Source organism: Phaseolus vulgaris, chromosome 1 (genome assembly GCF_051622355.1).
Source record: "Phaseolus vulgaris cultivar YP4 chromosome 1, ASM5162235v1, whole genome shotgun sequence".
NCBI classification, from domain to species: domain Eukaryota; kingdom Viridiplantae; phylum Streptophyta; class Magnoliopsida; order Fabales; family Fabaceae; genus Phaseolus; species Phaseolus vulgaris.
In genome coordinates, this window is record NC_143498.1 from 50,480,856 (window position 1) to 50,496,424 (window position 15,569).

General features: G+C 31.0%; 2 protein-coding genes across 2 annotated transcripts; both read right to left on the minus strand.

Annotated features, from left to right (window-relative positions):
- Positions 1-358: 358 nt before the first annotated feature.
- Positions 359-2,124, minus strand: LOC137814770 (uncharacterized). Its single transcript, XM_068617671.2, has 5 exons — positions 1,800-2,124; positions 1,591-1,678; positions 1,414-1,487; positions 1,280-1,336; positions 359-556 (listed from the first exon to the last, which is right to left on the minus strand). Exons 1-5 carry the CDS (start codon positions 1,908-1,910, stop codon positions 401-403), a joined length of 486 nt encoding a protein of 161 aa, XP_068473772.1. The 5' UTR covers positions 1,911-2,124; the 3' UTR covers positions 359-400.
- A 1,256-nt stretch (positions 2,125-3,380) lies between these two features.
- On the minus strand, positions 3,381-9,685 carry LOC137814768 (kinesin-like protein KIN-14I). The gene is made up of 20 exons (XM_090305449.1): positions 9,478-9,685; positions 9,046-9,282; positions 8,640-8,806; positions 8,421-8,564; positions 8,080-8,316; positions 7,913-7,984; positions 7,586-7,654; positions 7,390-7,452; positions 7,123-7,302; positions 6,953-7,034; positions 6,738-6,833; positions 6,459-6,632; positions 6,273-6,379; positions 6,009-6,189; positions 5,632-5,791; positions 5,292-5,545; positions 5,029-5,192; positions 4,747-4,932; positions 3,888-4,381; positions 3,381-3,766 (listed from the first exon to the last, which is right to left on the minus strand). The coding sequence occupies exons 2-20, from the start codon at positions 9,161-9,163 to the stop codon at positions 3,637-3,639; spliced, it is 3,078 nt and encodes a 1,025-aa protein (XP_090161575.1). The 5' UTR covers positions 9,164-9,282; positions 9,478-9,685; the 3' UTR covers positions 3,381-3,636.
- Between the last annotated feature and the right edge of the window lie 5,884 nt (positions 9,686-15,569).

The window sequence follows — 15,569 nt, forward strand, 5'->3', positions numbered from 1 at the left end:
TTTTAACTATGTTTAATAGTTTAAAATTAATCTCATTCAACTTTAAAATGAAAAAAATAAATACAAAACAATTCTTTTTTCACTCAAACATGATAAATTTTAGTTTAGTTAATTTAGATGCATTTACATGTGTTTTCTCTGTGTGTGTGTATAATATTCAATATTTCAAAATTTATTTTATCAAAATCAATTTTATTCAATTTCTATAATGAACCCTTAAGCTTTTACCACTTACCATTTATAGTCACCATATTTGCTGATATTGATATCTTAATTTGCAGAGAGAGAAAAAAAAATGGCATTATTGATAGCTGAAAACTTAACGATGTTAATAATTCTGAACTATTTAAACTGTAGAGTGATAAAAATAAATTATAATTAATTGATTGTAACACTGGAATCATACAATACGTGTCCTCTTTGTAGGACATGGTGTCCTCCTTGTAGGACATGGAGATGAATTCCAGCTAAACCCATACTTCCATGTCCCTTCATTTTCTTCCACCATCATTTCCCTTAACAATCCCTGCAGATCCTCCATTGTCCCTTTCTCATCCTAAAAAACAATTATTTTAAGAAAACCAATAAATAAAAACTCCTCTCAGTGTTAAACATGCTAACCAAAGTAATCAATGTGGATTGCCATATACTTAATAGCCAAGTCTTGTTTTGAAGTTTTATAATCAAAATAGAGAAATTTGTAAATAAAAAAACATATTTTAATATGAAATTTTAATTATATTTTAGTTACTAAAATTAAGAACAAAAATATAATTAGAGTTATATTCATAAAATGATAGAAACTCAATCAATTTGCTACTTCCATTCTATTCCTATAGTATTTATCACATCCTTGAAATGGAATGATTCTCCATTGAAAAAAAAAAAAATTATTTCTGTCTCTAAATTGAAAAAAAAAAATAGTTCCTCAAATTTAAAAAGTACAATTTAATATTAAAATCAAATAACATTACAGGAAATGGTGATGTTATACAGTATGTAGACAATGTTAAATGCAAGCAGAGTCACTTTCTCAACCTAGTATGGTTTGAAGAACTAAATATTATTTTTTTAAGATTTAAGAAGTTAAATTTATTTTTTTTCAATTTAGGAGACAAAAAACGAAGTTGTCTTAAATTTTAGATACTAAAAATGAATTAAACTGAATATAAATATATGATTTAAACTAGTTTAAGTAGAACGAAGCACATTTTGAATGATTTAAAATTAATTTCAATAAAATGAATCTCAATAAGCTTCTGCATCACCACTTGCATACCTTGGGTCTTACATTCTGCATCATCAAGATCATTTCTTGCATGAAATCAAGAAATCCCTGTAATTTTGACATACGAAATTCAGCCATAAAATCTCATATGATAATTAATTAATAATTCATAGCATGAAACCCACCTCATCATCGTCCTCTCCAATTAGACCAAACAAACCAGCATCATATATCCTTCTCTTCCCTGTGTTGGACAAAACTACATTTACAGAGGAAAACAGAGACATTCAGTTGCGGCTTTCTGATAATAAAAGTCACATAACAGGCACATAGGTTTAATTTGTTGTCGAAAAGTAAAGCACCTGAATAAGCCTCTTGAACGTGCTGAAACTGTTTTTTTGCCTCTGGTGCAAACTTTGGGTCCTTGGTCCATCTATCAGGATGCCACTTCTTTTAAGCCAAAAGTTCAACACAAATGCACTCAATTCAGAACCATGTTAAATTCAAAAGAAATGAACAATATAAACATGGTACAGTGTTTAAGTTGAGAGAGTAATATACAAGGAAATACCAGAGCCATCTTACGATAAGCGCATCGAATTTCACCATCGCTCGAATGTTTGTCAATCCCGAGCACCGAATAGAAGCAAACGGCATCGTTTGACTCCACGATGCCTGACATTTTTGCTTGGAACAGTTAAAACCTAAAGGTGAAATGTTGTTGTTTTAGTTAAACGATGTGGGAGCTTGTGGAGGTTCTCGTAGTTTATTATGTTGTCAGAAAGGTTTGGAAGTGAAAGATCCATGTTGTGCTCTGCACCCAGAAAGTTCCAGAGACTTCCTCTGGGTCTTCAATGTTGTCCACCAGTTACTTGACCAAAGCACAAATCGTTATTGCCTCGCCACGTAATTTCCATTATTTATTTCCTACCTTATAAATTATTTTAAAAATTATTTTCATATTTAAAAAAATACATTATGAAAAAATAAATAAATTTGGAATAGATTTTTGTGTTCCGTAAATAAAATTAAAAAAATCAAAATCTCATTTTAAAAATAAAGTCTGTATTTTAGAAAAGAGATTCTGAAAATAAAAAAATTTAAAAAATCTAACTGGCGGATAAGTGTTCTGGATCCAGAATGTATTTTTATTCACAACCTCTACGGTTTCTTTTGAACTTTCATATATTTTTTTATTTCCAAAAATATCTCTATGTAATATTTTGAATTACGTTATCTGAAAATATTTTTTCAAATTCGTATTTAATTTTTGGATTACATAATTTGAAAGTTCTTTTTATATATGATAAATTTTGGATTATGTAATTCAGAATTTTTTTTTAGCTTTCAGATTATCTAATCCAGAAGTTTTTTTTTCAAATACGTGTTCGGATTATATAATCCGGAAGCTTCTCTATGGGGGTGTCGCAAGAAGAATAAAAAAGTATTTTTCATGTTTTGTATGGAGTGGCAGAAGAACCTATGGAGGTGTAGGAAGAAACACCCCCTCTTAGGGTATTTTTATCATTTCACATCCAAATTTTATAGGGTGAAGGAAGCAATTGCAAACTTTAGTCCCGTGTGCTTAAAGTCCAAATTTAGACCCGGACATAACTCCATATTGGGCTCTTAAACAGTGACAAAAGTCAATCATTCAACATTGGGCCCCAGACTGATTTCTGTGGGGCTGGCAAAGGTTTTGGGTTGCTCCAATATGAAATTTTTCTTTCAGCACCCCAATGAAGTTCTTACACCTGCTATTCATCGAGGAGTGTAATTTTTACATTTCGAAGCCCGTTTCAGAACCAAGAGGAAAGTGCTAGAGAATTTTACGAGGATTAAAAATAAACTCTCTCTAAAATAATTTACAAGAAAGAATGAGCAAGAATAGGTGAGTACTTGAATCATAGGTTTAGTTTGTGAGAAAAAAAAATTACTTGTTAAGGTTTTCATCCAATTATTTAGATGAGTTCAATTGAAAACTTGAGTTTGAATTTAAATTAGCTTAACTTTTTTTTTTATAAGATAGGCTAAAAAAACTTATTTATTACATGATTATTTATGTTTTCTTGTTCATTAAAGTAGTTATATTTATTTCCACTAAATGATTTAGAAAAAAGTGGGGGAGGGATATAAAATATGAGGAAATTGATTTGTACAAATAAAAATTCATTGCAGTGTGATGAGTTTAAACCTTTACATCCCCTAAAGTGTAAAGAATGTCATTATACAAACAAAGCAACTGGCATTATTGCTCCATTATCCTTGTGTTGTTGATGATTACAAAAAGCAAACCCAAAAAATAATATAACAATAGCTCTCTTTTTCTATCTAAAAAATTGAAAAAATATTTAAAAAAATCAAAATATGAACAATCACTCTTTATACCTTTTGAATAACACATTGTTTTATTTTCTACTCCCACTTCTACGTTTCACATCAACTGGAGCCGGATGCCTTCCTGTTCGATGTGAGACGCCATTGGACTGTTTCAATGAAGGTGAAGGACCCAGAGGAGAAGAATGAACAGCATTCTTGCTGCAAAATTGAAAATATACTATTATCGCCAAAGACACACATTACACATAAAAATAACCTGAAAGAGACTATGTTCAGTATATCAGAAAAACATTTTACTAGAATATGACTTTTGCATTACCTCAACTCAGGGCTTTTTGCTGACTTAGAGATAGATCTTGTAGTTTTTGATCCAATTCCATTGGTCATGCTGCTAAGTTTGGAATGATTAAATTGCCAAAGCAAGTCAGGTTCTGAGGAATCACTGGTTGCAGCATCAAGCTCATCGGTGTCATCTGAACCCACAATGTTAAACTGGTTGCCTCCTATGAACATATTGTAGGATTGTTCTGAGTACATTTTGGGAGAATCTTTAAGATATTTCTGATAAAAGGCCTCAGATAAGTTCCCATTGCTTGTTTGCCAACACCCCAAGAGGTTCTCAGTTTTGTTTACATCTTGCTTGTTGTTCACCATGACCTTGTCAACCCATTGTCCAGAACCAGATTCTTTGTCATCCTCCGCATAGTTTTGTCCAAGACTATTGTTCACCGGGGGCCATGGTGGTGAATTTGCTGAGATCTCATCAAAATCAAAGCTCTGAGTTTTTTGCCTCACTGTGCTATTACTCTGAAGCTGCAGGATGAATTGTTCAAATTCCATCTCAGTTTAACATGGAACAGTCAATGCTATGAAGTCATGTTAGTTTCCCAATGCCCATGAATCATTTTTGCTAAGTAAAATGCCTATAACTGTGTTAATCCGTAAAATGATAAATGTCTCAGCATTTCATGCATGGTATATATGTGTTTGTTTGTTCCTATGTCCTAACCAAAGTAAGTATCATATCAAAATTTTCTAAAATAAATTCTCCATACTAAATATAAGGAGATTTCTGTATAAATAATAATAAAAAAAGGTGATTTCTGTTTTCCTACATGCATCAAATTACTTTGTACGAATTCGTAATAAGAAAACCACGACGAAAGAAGTATGTATACCTCTATATTGCCGACCTCCACCATTGGTCGCCGGCATCCAAGCTGATCCCCAGTGTCAGGATCTCGCAGGTTCACATGGTAAGGTGAAAGCTCATCACCCTTTGTCCTGTATTTTTCGGAGCTGCTGCATAAGGAATGTTCTGATTCTCCTTCCTTTCTTCCCAGTGCTGCCTTAAGGCTGGCAATCTGAAACGTAATTCAGTAGTTAGATTTGATTGGACTGAAAATGAAATTACTAAAAATATGGTAAGAGAACAACAAAATTTAGATTTGACTATCAACCTGTTCTTTGAGCTCTTTAACATCTAAACTATCTTTGTTTACTCTAGCGGCACCAAGTTCAACTGTGGCAACTCTTTCAGCAAATTTTAGGGTACTAACTGTTTCTCCAATAGCATCACTCTCTGGACTTATGTGAACAAACATTAGCGTCTTTGCCTGTCCTCCTGAAACAATCCCCCCAACATTATCAGAGAATTCAAAGGCATTGTGGTCCTAAGGAGCAGAAAAAAATATGGCTGGCAAACCAACATCTTAAACCTTACCAAGCGAATTTTGGAGTAGTTGTGTGAGTTTACTGTTTCTGTAAGGTACATGTGAGTTTTTCTGAGCAAGGGAAGCAATGACATCTCCCAGAGCTGAAAGAGATTTGTTAATATGCTGTGCCTCTTTTAGTCTATCTCCTGTGGCCTCAGATTTATCCACCCTCTCACTTCCTGCCAAGTCAACCAAATGCATGCATCCACGAAGGATAGCTCCAGATGTCAAATCTCTTCCTTGAACATGAACAGTCAAGCAACTGCCAAATTGATATTTGAAAGAATACAATATGGTTAGCTGTGTCCAAGAAATAACATGACAAAAGGTGAATAGGATACACCACACCTGTGAGACCGGCTACTGCGGTCATTAAGGGCTGTTGCTCCAACTGCACGGTTCCTTTGACCAAGGTTCATTAGTTCAATAACATCAATAGTTGATGATACAGGCACAAGGCTTGCTTCTGGAACGCTGAGTCCTTTTTGAGAACTACTTCGAATTTCCAATGTATTTATAGTTAAGGGCAGCAAAGCAATCAATGACATGTATGTTCTAGAATATGTATCAATAGTTTCATAATGCATCATATTTAAAACCTGTTTTCATTTGTTAAGAGCAGCAATCAATGCAATGTATTATAATTTCTGAGATTATACAAAACCAAAATAAATAACACTTATTGTATACAAAACCAAAGAGAATCAAATATACAGGTAAAGGATATCTTTTGTTTGTTCCATCAGTGACCAAAAGATCCCTGACTTGCTCATTGTAAATCTCAATCATTTGAACAGAAACATCATAGCGGAAAGTGTCCTTTCTTTGATCCGCTATAAGAAACAAATCGCTTAGAGCCCTATAATTTACACCTTGGCTTTTCTCTGTGATTTCTTTTGGTCCAGTCTACATGTTAAAAGCATTAATCAGCAAAAGATCATTATTTATTTTTCTTTGTAGAGAAAATTCTAAAAGGATATGGATCCTACCATAGTGTAAGTTTTTCCTGATCCTGTTTGGCCATATGCAAATATGCAAACATTATAGCCATCAAGAACAGATCTAACGAGTGGCTGCATGTCCAAGAAGACCTCAGCTGAAACAAAAGAGGAATTTATAATCATACTAAACAATAGGAATCCTGTAGATAATTGAAAGCAGAAGCAAAAACCAACCTTGGGTTGCTGATGGTCCAAAGATTTTGTTGAAGTTGAAGGACCTGCGTCCCTTCCCATTCTTTGAAGGAATATTAACTGTGATAGTTCCATCTTCTGTATTTTCCACTGCGCTCAAATGGTTTGGTTGTCCAGGAAAGAATGGTCTTACTCGACAGTACACCCTAATACTCCCTGATGAAACAAATTTACTAACATTAATTCAATTCTGGGGTTAAAAAATCACAAAGGCATAACGACGCGGACCAAAAGCAACAAGCAAACAGTGATATTTATTACCCTTAAGATCCTGGACTTGATTGTATAGCTTGCGATTTTCTTCAAGAACTCTATGATATCCAGAAGCAGCGTGAGCTAAGCCATGAACGTGCATTCCTAGAAAGGAAAACAAAGAAGTTAAAAAAGATGTAGTGTTTCATCCACCAATCACACGGCAGCAAAGGAAGTAGGAGAAAATAGTAGAAAGCTTAAAATGAATTAATCACTGTCCTTACCAAGATTGGAGAACTCCTCACGAAATTTCATTTCCATGAACTGCATACCAGATTTTGTTGTGTGAAGAGTATGTCTTAGCTCCTACAATAACACAATAAATGGAGATATTAACTAATTATTAAGAAATTGCAAAGATTAAACGTGATAAGTATTGTCTCTGATTCTCTACTTGAATTTGTTTTTGCTGCTGATCAAAGAGCATTTTCTGCTTCAGAAGTTGCCTTTGCGATTCCTTGTCAGCAACTTGATTTTTATGAATGCGATCTTCTTTTTTTGTTACCATAGCATTAACTTGACTTTTATGAATGCCATCTTCTTTTTCCGTTACCGCATGAATCTTCTTCTCGCCCTAACCGCAAAATAGGTGATTATAAGAATTATAGCATTTTCAAGTTTCATGAAGGTCCTGAAATATGTTCAACACTAGCCATGTTACCTTTTTATCTGCCACAACAGAACCATTGCTTTGAGAAACAGTATCAATCGAAGTTACTTTTGCCTGGGGAAGTCACAAGATAATGAAGAAAATCAAGAACAGCTTGTCACCAAAGTCAACTTAAGTAAGAACCAGTACACTCTAGGAATGGACTAAACTCATAACAGGACAGATCGAGTAGGTAAAATTGTCATACCTTATCACCTTGGCTAGCTATTCGTTGTTCAAACTCCTCTACAACCTTGCTCAAAACAGATTCAACCAACTGCTCCGTGTACAAGAAAAATATTAAAAACTAGCTTTAAAGGCACTCTTGCTCTTAGTATTATGAATGACTAATCGGAGCTGAAGCAGCAGATGTGTGGTAACAGTACTGTGAGTGTAATATTGTTTCATAAATAATGTTATAATTTTCTAAAGCCTTTTATCATAATATAAGCTTATTTTCAATAAGAAACCACTTAATCAGTAAAGTTGTGATGAAATTTAGCTGTGAAACACGTAGAGCTATTTGTTATCTTACCATTGGAACTTCTTCTGGCTTCTTATCTGATAGAATCGCACGAACAAGCGAACTCAAAGAATGGGAACCAGACTGCAATTAAAGAAATATAAAAAAAAAATCGTTGGTTATTCTTTCGGTTCAACTAGACAAATCCAGAGCAGGTACCAAAAACCAAGCGTACCTACCAATTTATCAGAGTCTACGTCAGAATTAAGAACAGTGAGATGTTTATCATTGATCGATGAAGTCCTTGACAAGGAATTAGTAAATGGGTCCGAGTTTTTCCTAACAAAAGATTTGGCAGACACAGTGGGTTTGAGATTTCCACCAAATTTCCACACGCCATTTGCCCCGCTCATTTTCCATTCACTATAGGACTTCAGGGCCAACACGCAATTGACAATCCTAGACGATTTTCCTCCCTAAGATAGCAAATAATTCAATAGAAAACAAAAAACTTGTGTCATTAACAATTGAATTATACATGATACAAATTGATTACTTGTCCAATGCTTTATTCACATACTTGTTCCAGATCAGATGCCTCAAAGGTAGGAAGTCCAATTTCTTGGACAGCCACCAGGAAATTCCTCACGTTTTCAAAATACTGATATGCTGTTAATGGTGCCCCATCAGGGATCGATGCAGAATCAACAGGACTCTCCACAACCTTAAAAGAAGAATACAGTGTAAACAAATACTTACCAAACATTGGAAAATCAAACTAAACAATGATCTAACCCACCTTGGGAACAGCTCCGGATTGAACTTTATTAATAACATTACAGAGAATAATCCCACTTCTCAAACCAAGCCTAAACTCTTCCTCAGAGGGCTCCGCTGGTAAATCTTTAGCCGCAACAACTCCCACCATTTTTCTCAACCACCCCGCTGCCTCATATCTTCTGGATGCTGCATGGTGAAGAACTTTCCATTTCAGGGTAATTGATAATTGATATAATTTGAAACAAAATTCAGATACTTTTTCTTTGAGAACAAATTGAAACTCGTCAAATTCCAGTTAAAGCAATCACTATATTAAAAAAACACACTTTCACATTAAAAGATTATTTTTCAGTCGTTATTATGAGTTATAAGCAAATCCAAAACTGAATTTTGAAGGAAGCCCAGAAAAAATAACGGGAAAGTACCGGCTTCTTCTGCTTTCCTAGATTCCAAATCAAGATCTTTGAGGCGATGACCGTGCTGCTGAAGCACGTCCTCCACCACTGATGCCACAGAAAAGAACAACGCCGCCTCTGCCGCCATAACATGAACACGAGAGACTGTTGTTAACAAAGATGATGATGATGATATCCCCGGGCACAGACCAAGAAGGTCATCTACATTGCAGAGTCTGATCCATCAGGTGGAGGATGAGGAGAAAGCTGGATTGGAATTGAAGATAGAGAGAAAAGAAAAGAAAAGAAAAAGAATGTGATGTGAGGAACAGAGAAGAAGGAAGAAAGAATGAAAGAAAAGGAGAAGGATTTAAAAGCGTGTGATCGATATGGTGCTTGTTGATGATGGTATTGCATTGAGTGTTGTTGAAATATGTTTCCATGTTAGTTCCATTATATTACCTTTCGCTTTTCTTCTCTTTTCTTTTTCTTCTGCCTCTTGCAGATACAAAGTGGAAGGTATTGGTATTACAACTCCATTTCTGTATTCAAATCCTCTTTATACTCTCCTCTCTCTCCTCTTCCCTTTCTCTTTCCCCCCACCTCAACACCCGAACCTACTCCCAAACCTCACTCTTTCAAACTTATATTCACTAAAATTAAGATTTCTGTTTTTCCCAACCCTCACTGCGCTTTTAAGCGCGTGAACTTCTCCCACCTCTTTTACTTCAATATTCTAGTAGCCATAAAGGGTAAATATTTTTAATATGTTTAACTTGAAAAATTAACGAAATATCAACAAAATATGACAGCTTAAAATATCAAAATGAAAATTTTAAACTTAAGAAATGAGAGTGGCATCCTAAAACATGTATTTTAAAGCTCGTTGACATTTAGTGATTATAGTTCCAAGTTTAATCTTTATTTTGAGTTTTACAAGAATCTTGTTTTAACTGTTCATTGATTGTTAATGATTATAGTTGTTCCAATTTTAATTCCCACTTTTAGTTGTAGTCTTTATTAGAAACAAAATGTCCGTTACAGATGACAATTTTTTCTTTAAATATTTCAAGACAGTTATATATCTATGATTCGAAACTAAAAGACCACGTAATAAAATGACAATAACCTCACATTAGTTAAGTGTTAATTTACACCCAGAGTAGATAATTGTAGTTCATCCGTAAAATTTTTAAGTATTTTATAATGGTCAAAAGAATACTGTGACTATTTTACACTGAAAGTAACCAAAACTTAACTTTAAACAAGTATTGGACCTTACAATTTTAACTTCTTCTTATAAAAAAGTGTTCTTGTATACGAGGATGTTACAATTGTAACTTTTTTATATAAAAAATGTTATTAATCGATTGAACAATTTATTTTTTTATTTTTTTTAAGTTCCAAACTTCGACTCTTTGATCAGAAGTGTATTATTTACTATCTTCGATACTGGTACAAAAATAAAATTTAAAACGAAAATAATTATAAAGAAAAAGTGAATGGTTTAGTTTTTGTTTCTCTTGAAAAGATCTCTTAAGTGTAGATTGGTGATGATTTATCTTGGATACTAGTATGCCTAAAAGGGATATTATGGTTGGATTTTAGGATCCAAGGGAAAAAGAATGTGCAGTTAGATCTTCTCTGCACAGCCTTGCTTCAACTATAAATCACCTTCACCTTTATTTGCAGATTCTTTTATCAAAACTCAACTATGTTTTTTTTTGTGCTGCTCCAGTGAAGAAACAAATACTAAGGGAAAGAGACCAGTGATAATTTCTCAAAAGTAAACCCAATGATTTCTTTTTTCTGTTACAAAGGCATGCAATGATGTATTTGAAACAATCTTAGTGATGCTGCTTAACCAATTAAAGTAAGACTCAACTTTGGTTACATGAAATTGTTAATGATTTACATGATGCTTTAATTTTGGTAATGTTATGGCCAGACCAAGCATTTGCTGTTAATAATGATACTTTGATTTGGGGTCATTATTATCATAAGCTATGATTTTTACACTGTTCCATTGAGGCTCATGAACTTGTCCTCATTCCCACCACCAACTTTATCAAAACCAACTTGGTCACATGAATACTTGCCCTCCTAATTATTTTCTTCTCTTTTATTCCAAGTTTCCAGCTTAAGAATTACGTACAAAAGGAAAGACATAAAACTTTGCTGGTATAAACAATGCCCTAGTCTTGTTGTATTGGTTGTCAGATGTAACCTTTTATTCTTAAACAAATTGAAGTGTATAGTTTAAGAGTTAGAGAATTATGACAGTCGCGTAACAATGATCTTTTCCTTATTCTATGTTTGTGTATAATGTTTGAGAAATAAAGTAAAGCAAGAATAGAAGAATGGAGAAAAGAAAAGTGAAATGCCATCTATTGCCTAACTTAACGGAATAAAAACCCCTTCTTTAGGGTTCAAAAAATAATAATTCGCATGTAGCTGCTAAATAATTGTGTGAGAGGTGGGAGTGGTTGGCTTTCTTTGTGTTGGTCAAGGATGTATTTTGTAAAACTTAAAACATTCAAAAAGTTACTTTTAGTTAAAAATAAAAAAACTATTAGCCGAAAGTTGTTTTCGAATTTAAAATATTTAGTATTTATTCTACTGTCTAATAAATGTAAATGATGTGAAAGGATTTGTAAATATAATTTTTTTTATACAAATTAATCTTGATATTATAATTAAATTAAAATATTTTTCTTTGTCTAAAAAAATAAGAAAATTTGTTTGGTGTTTTTTAAGAATCAAATTACAATGTCGTATACATTAAGTGTAATAGAATCCATGGTTATGAATAAGTTATTTAACTTGCATTTTTATTCAATTAAAAAAATATACTGTTGATGAGATGGTTAAAAGGTTGTCAGAGAGAGGGTTCAGAGAATTAAAGATAATTAAAACATTTGAGAAAAAAAAAATGACTTGGTAATATCCTTTTCTTCCATAGTAAGTACTATTGCGTTAGAGAAAAAAAAATACAAGTCTCAACAATGTATGATTTTTTGAAATTGATATCGGTTATTTTCTTATTTATACTCTTAATAGTTTTTTTTAAAATTAGTGTCGTATTTCCAACAACAAAAAATAGTAGTACCTCTAGTTATTTTTATATGTTTTTTAAGCTTTATGAAACGCACATAAAATATTAATTATGTGTTAGCTTATTACCGTGATTTAACTAAATATTATACATTATGTTGTTTCATTTGGTTTAATTACCAAAAGCTAAATAAACTAAAACAGGAGATATAAGGTAGTAAGTTTTGCTCTAAAACTAGAAGGGAGAAAAAAAATAGGTAGTAGATATGATTTTTTTTTCACTAACAAAAAAAACGTAAAGTCAAACAAATATAATTTAAAAGGCATTTTAAAATATATGTTATTACGAAATTTTGATTTCATAATTTATCTTCTACATCATATGTTTAGTTAAATTTTTTCTATAAAAATTTATGTTTCAAAAAGTCAAGTTCATTGTTAATCACGGTATCCGAAATATTATCTATTTTGGAGTTCAGAACTTCATCACGATTTTGTCCTTGAAAAAAGTTTTGTTAGGTTAAGAGAGAAAAATATATTTAAATTTTTCTTGACCTCGACTCCTAAGCGATGTTGTACTATATTGGACATACGGGAACAAACTCATTAGTTGAGGGTTAGGGAAACAAGTTTTCGTTCCCACAACGACGTCAATATTCCGACCTCAAATTTGTTGGAACAAGATTGTTATATTCAATAATTACATTCGAGGTATTGTCAATTTTAAAGTTCGGAGTTTCGTCACGATTTTGTTCTTAAAAGACGTTTCAAAAAGTTATGAAAACGAATTTTTAATTCTCACATACGACACCAATAATCCGACCTTAAATATGTTAAAATAATTTATAAAAGAAAAAATATTTTTAATTTATGTATAGTTTATTTTATTTAACTTTTTGTTTTATTTTTGTAAAAATAGTTAGTGGAACTATGGATGACGATTTTGTTACGCTAAGATGGTTAGATGAGAGTAATAAGAGATGGGTTTGTTGGGTGCATTTTGGTGATTAATTATAGAAGAAGTTAGCGAGAAGACTCCTAATGGTAACTGAAGTGGTATGTTGCAGTGTGTTGAGTGCGGTTAAGTTTCGAAGTCAGGAAAATAATAAGTAAAAAAGGTTGAAAATGAAGAATGGATTATGCAACCATACAATTTGGTAGAATTTCTCTTTCCATTAGTGCAATGGTTGTTGGGGAACAGTTATTTCCCAAACCTTCAAATTAAAATGGAGATTGTGAAACACAATGCAACTCATCAATTTTGTGCCCTTCTAATCCAACTCAATTTGGCTAGGTTATTCATAGATAAAATAAAATGCTACCGTTCTAAATAACGTGGAAGATAACACACATATCTTAAGGAGATTATCGTTTGTCACTCCATTAAAATCTCATACAAGACTTAAAAATAAAAATAAATAGTAATTCAATTTACAAGACTAAAAATATATTTAAGCTATCAATTTTTATTAATTATATTTTATATTTGTAGTTAAATTTTTTTTATAACAGTTTAAAATATAAACAAGTAAATAGTACATGAGTTAACATTATAGAATTTTAAAAATAATTATATTTATTTTTAAAATAATAATCTTAATATTGTGTTTGAATAGAATATTTCTAAAAAATTCAAAATACATTAAATTTTAATTATTTTTATTTTTAATTATTTCATTTTTCAAATAAGTTTTTGGATAAAAAGTTATTTAATTTTATTTTTTTTATTTGAATAAAATATTTCAATTACTATCAAATAACACCAATGATATTTATAGAAAACATACAACTTTTATGCGAGTGCACATTTGAGTTTTCATCTATTTACAATATAGTACATATTGATGCATGGTTTAGTACAAAAAAAATGTGCTTTAAATATGAGCTTTTAACTATTGAAACAGGATGAAAGTACAAAACATGAAGGGAAGATGCATGAAATTACAAGAGAGAGATGGAAAAAAATATCACTTGTCAATTTAAAAAAAAAAAACTGGAATTTATATGAGAAAAATGGTGTTTTACCTCATTATATTACGCAAACAAATATATTGATACAATTGACCATTTTCTTAGGTAAAAAAATAAGTCTTATACTCGGTTTATGTTTGTATTTATGTATATATTGTGTATGCGGATGAAGGAAGACAAATTTTCGTGTTTGTATCTACTCATTTGCATGAATGTAGGAACGATGAAAGATGAGTGAGGGAGTATAATGTATTATGACTCAGTTGGAGTGAGAGTGGAGCATCATAGGAAAATTCACGTAGGATCCTTTTAATTTTCGTTTTTACCTCTAAATAAGTGTGTTTATGTGTATGACAATGTGTAGTATTTGATTAGGAAGCTTAACCATTCCCAAAAATAATTTTTTTATATTAATTATATATAACATAATATAAATTAAATTAAATAATCATAAATAATATTAAAATTATTTAAATACATTAATTTATGGTGTGTTTGAATTAGACAGTGAATTTGTGAATATTTGAGGAGATGGATGTGTGGAAATTTGAGAGAAAAATAAGAAGAAAATGAGATTGTTTTGATTAAGTATGTAAAGTGAATTTGTGAGTAAAATTTATTGAAGTTTGTGAGTAATGTATTTTTTGTGAGAGAATTTTTAATTTTTTAAATTTTTTTAAAATATAAGTTCAAAAAAAAATTTATCTTTAAAAGTATTTGAATAATGAAATAGGAGATATTTTTGTGTAAAATTTAGTTAATTAGGACTTTATACTATTTATTTTTGGAAAAAAATATTTATCATTATCAAAACATGGAAAATTGTCATAAAAATCAATTTTTACATTCAAAATTAAATTTTAATAGTGAAAATTGTAAAAAAAACATTTAAAAACAACTTGAAGTACAATAAAAAAAAAGACATTTCTTTTTAGATTCACAGTCAAGTGACAATTGTAGTAAAAACACAATTAATACTAGAGTTAGGATTAGAGTTTTTTTAAGGATAAGATTAGCATCATAACTAATTATAATACATAAAAATAAATTTATAATTAATTATAATACACAAAATTACATTCATATAAATATAATTATAATATACAAAAATAGATTCATATAAACATAACAACAAATTCAATATAAACATTACAATAATTTTTTCAATATTAAATATATACTATAAAAATTTAAACTAATATAAAATAAAAATATTTTTTATTACTACAACCTTTTGTAGTACTTGAAAACAAAAACATGTTTATAAAAAAAATAAAATATATATATATCGATTATGACAAAACACATTTATTTATTGGTTATGACTTGAAAACTTTAAAAAAAAAATTATGACTCATTAAATGTACTACATAATCTATTATTCATTCAAAACATGTGGTAAACAATTATGCATCCAATAAAATGTGTTGTATAATCGATTATTGTTTTAAAAATATAAGTATAATAGTTTATGTTGCAACCAAATTATAATCGATTATTTACTTAAAAATAATGCATAATTGATTTAT

What these genes read in the sequence shown, in the direction of transcription:
- LOC137814770 (XM_068617671.2), bottom strand. Translation starts at nt 1,910, where the DNA reads ATGTCAGGCATCGTGGAGTCAAACGATGCCGTTTGCTTCTATTCGGTG. An exon ending in TTGGAGAGGACGATGATGAG is followed by an intron (nt 1,337 to 1,413) that starts GTGGGTTTCATG and finishes TCAAAATTACAG; the next exon opens with GGATTTCTTGATTTCATGCA. An exon ending in TGCAGAATGTAAGACCCAAG is followed by an intron (nt 557 to 1,279) that starts GTATGCAAGTGG and finishes ATTGTTTTTTAG; the next exon opens with GATGAGAAAGGGACAATGGA.
- LOC137814768 (XM_090305449.1), bottom strand. Translation starts at nt 9,163, where the DNA reads ATGGCGGCAGAGGCGGCGTTGTTCTTTTCTGTGGCATCAGTGGTGGAG. An exon ending in TAGGAAAGCAGAAGAAGCCG is followed by an intron (nt 8,807 to 9,045) that starts GTACTTTCCCGT and finishes TTCACCATGCAG; the next exon opens with CATCCAGAAGATATGAGGCA. An exon ending in TTAAAGAGCTCAAAGAACAG is followed by an intron (nt 4,933 to 5,028) that starts GTTGATAGTCAA and finishes ATTACGTTTCAG; the next exon opens with ATTGCCAGCCTTAAGGCAGC.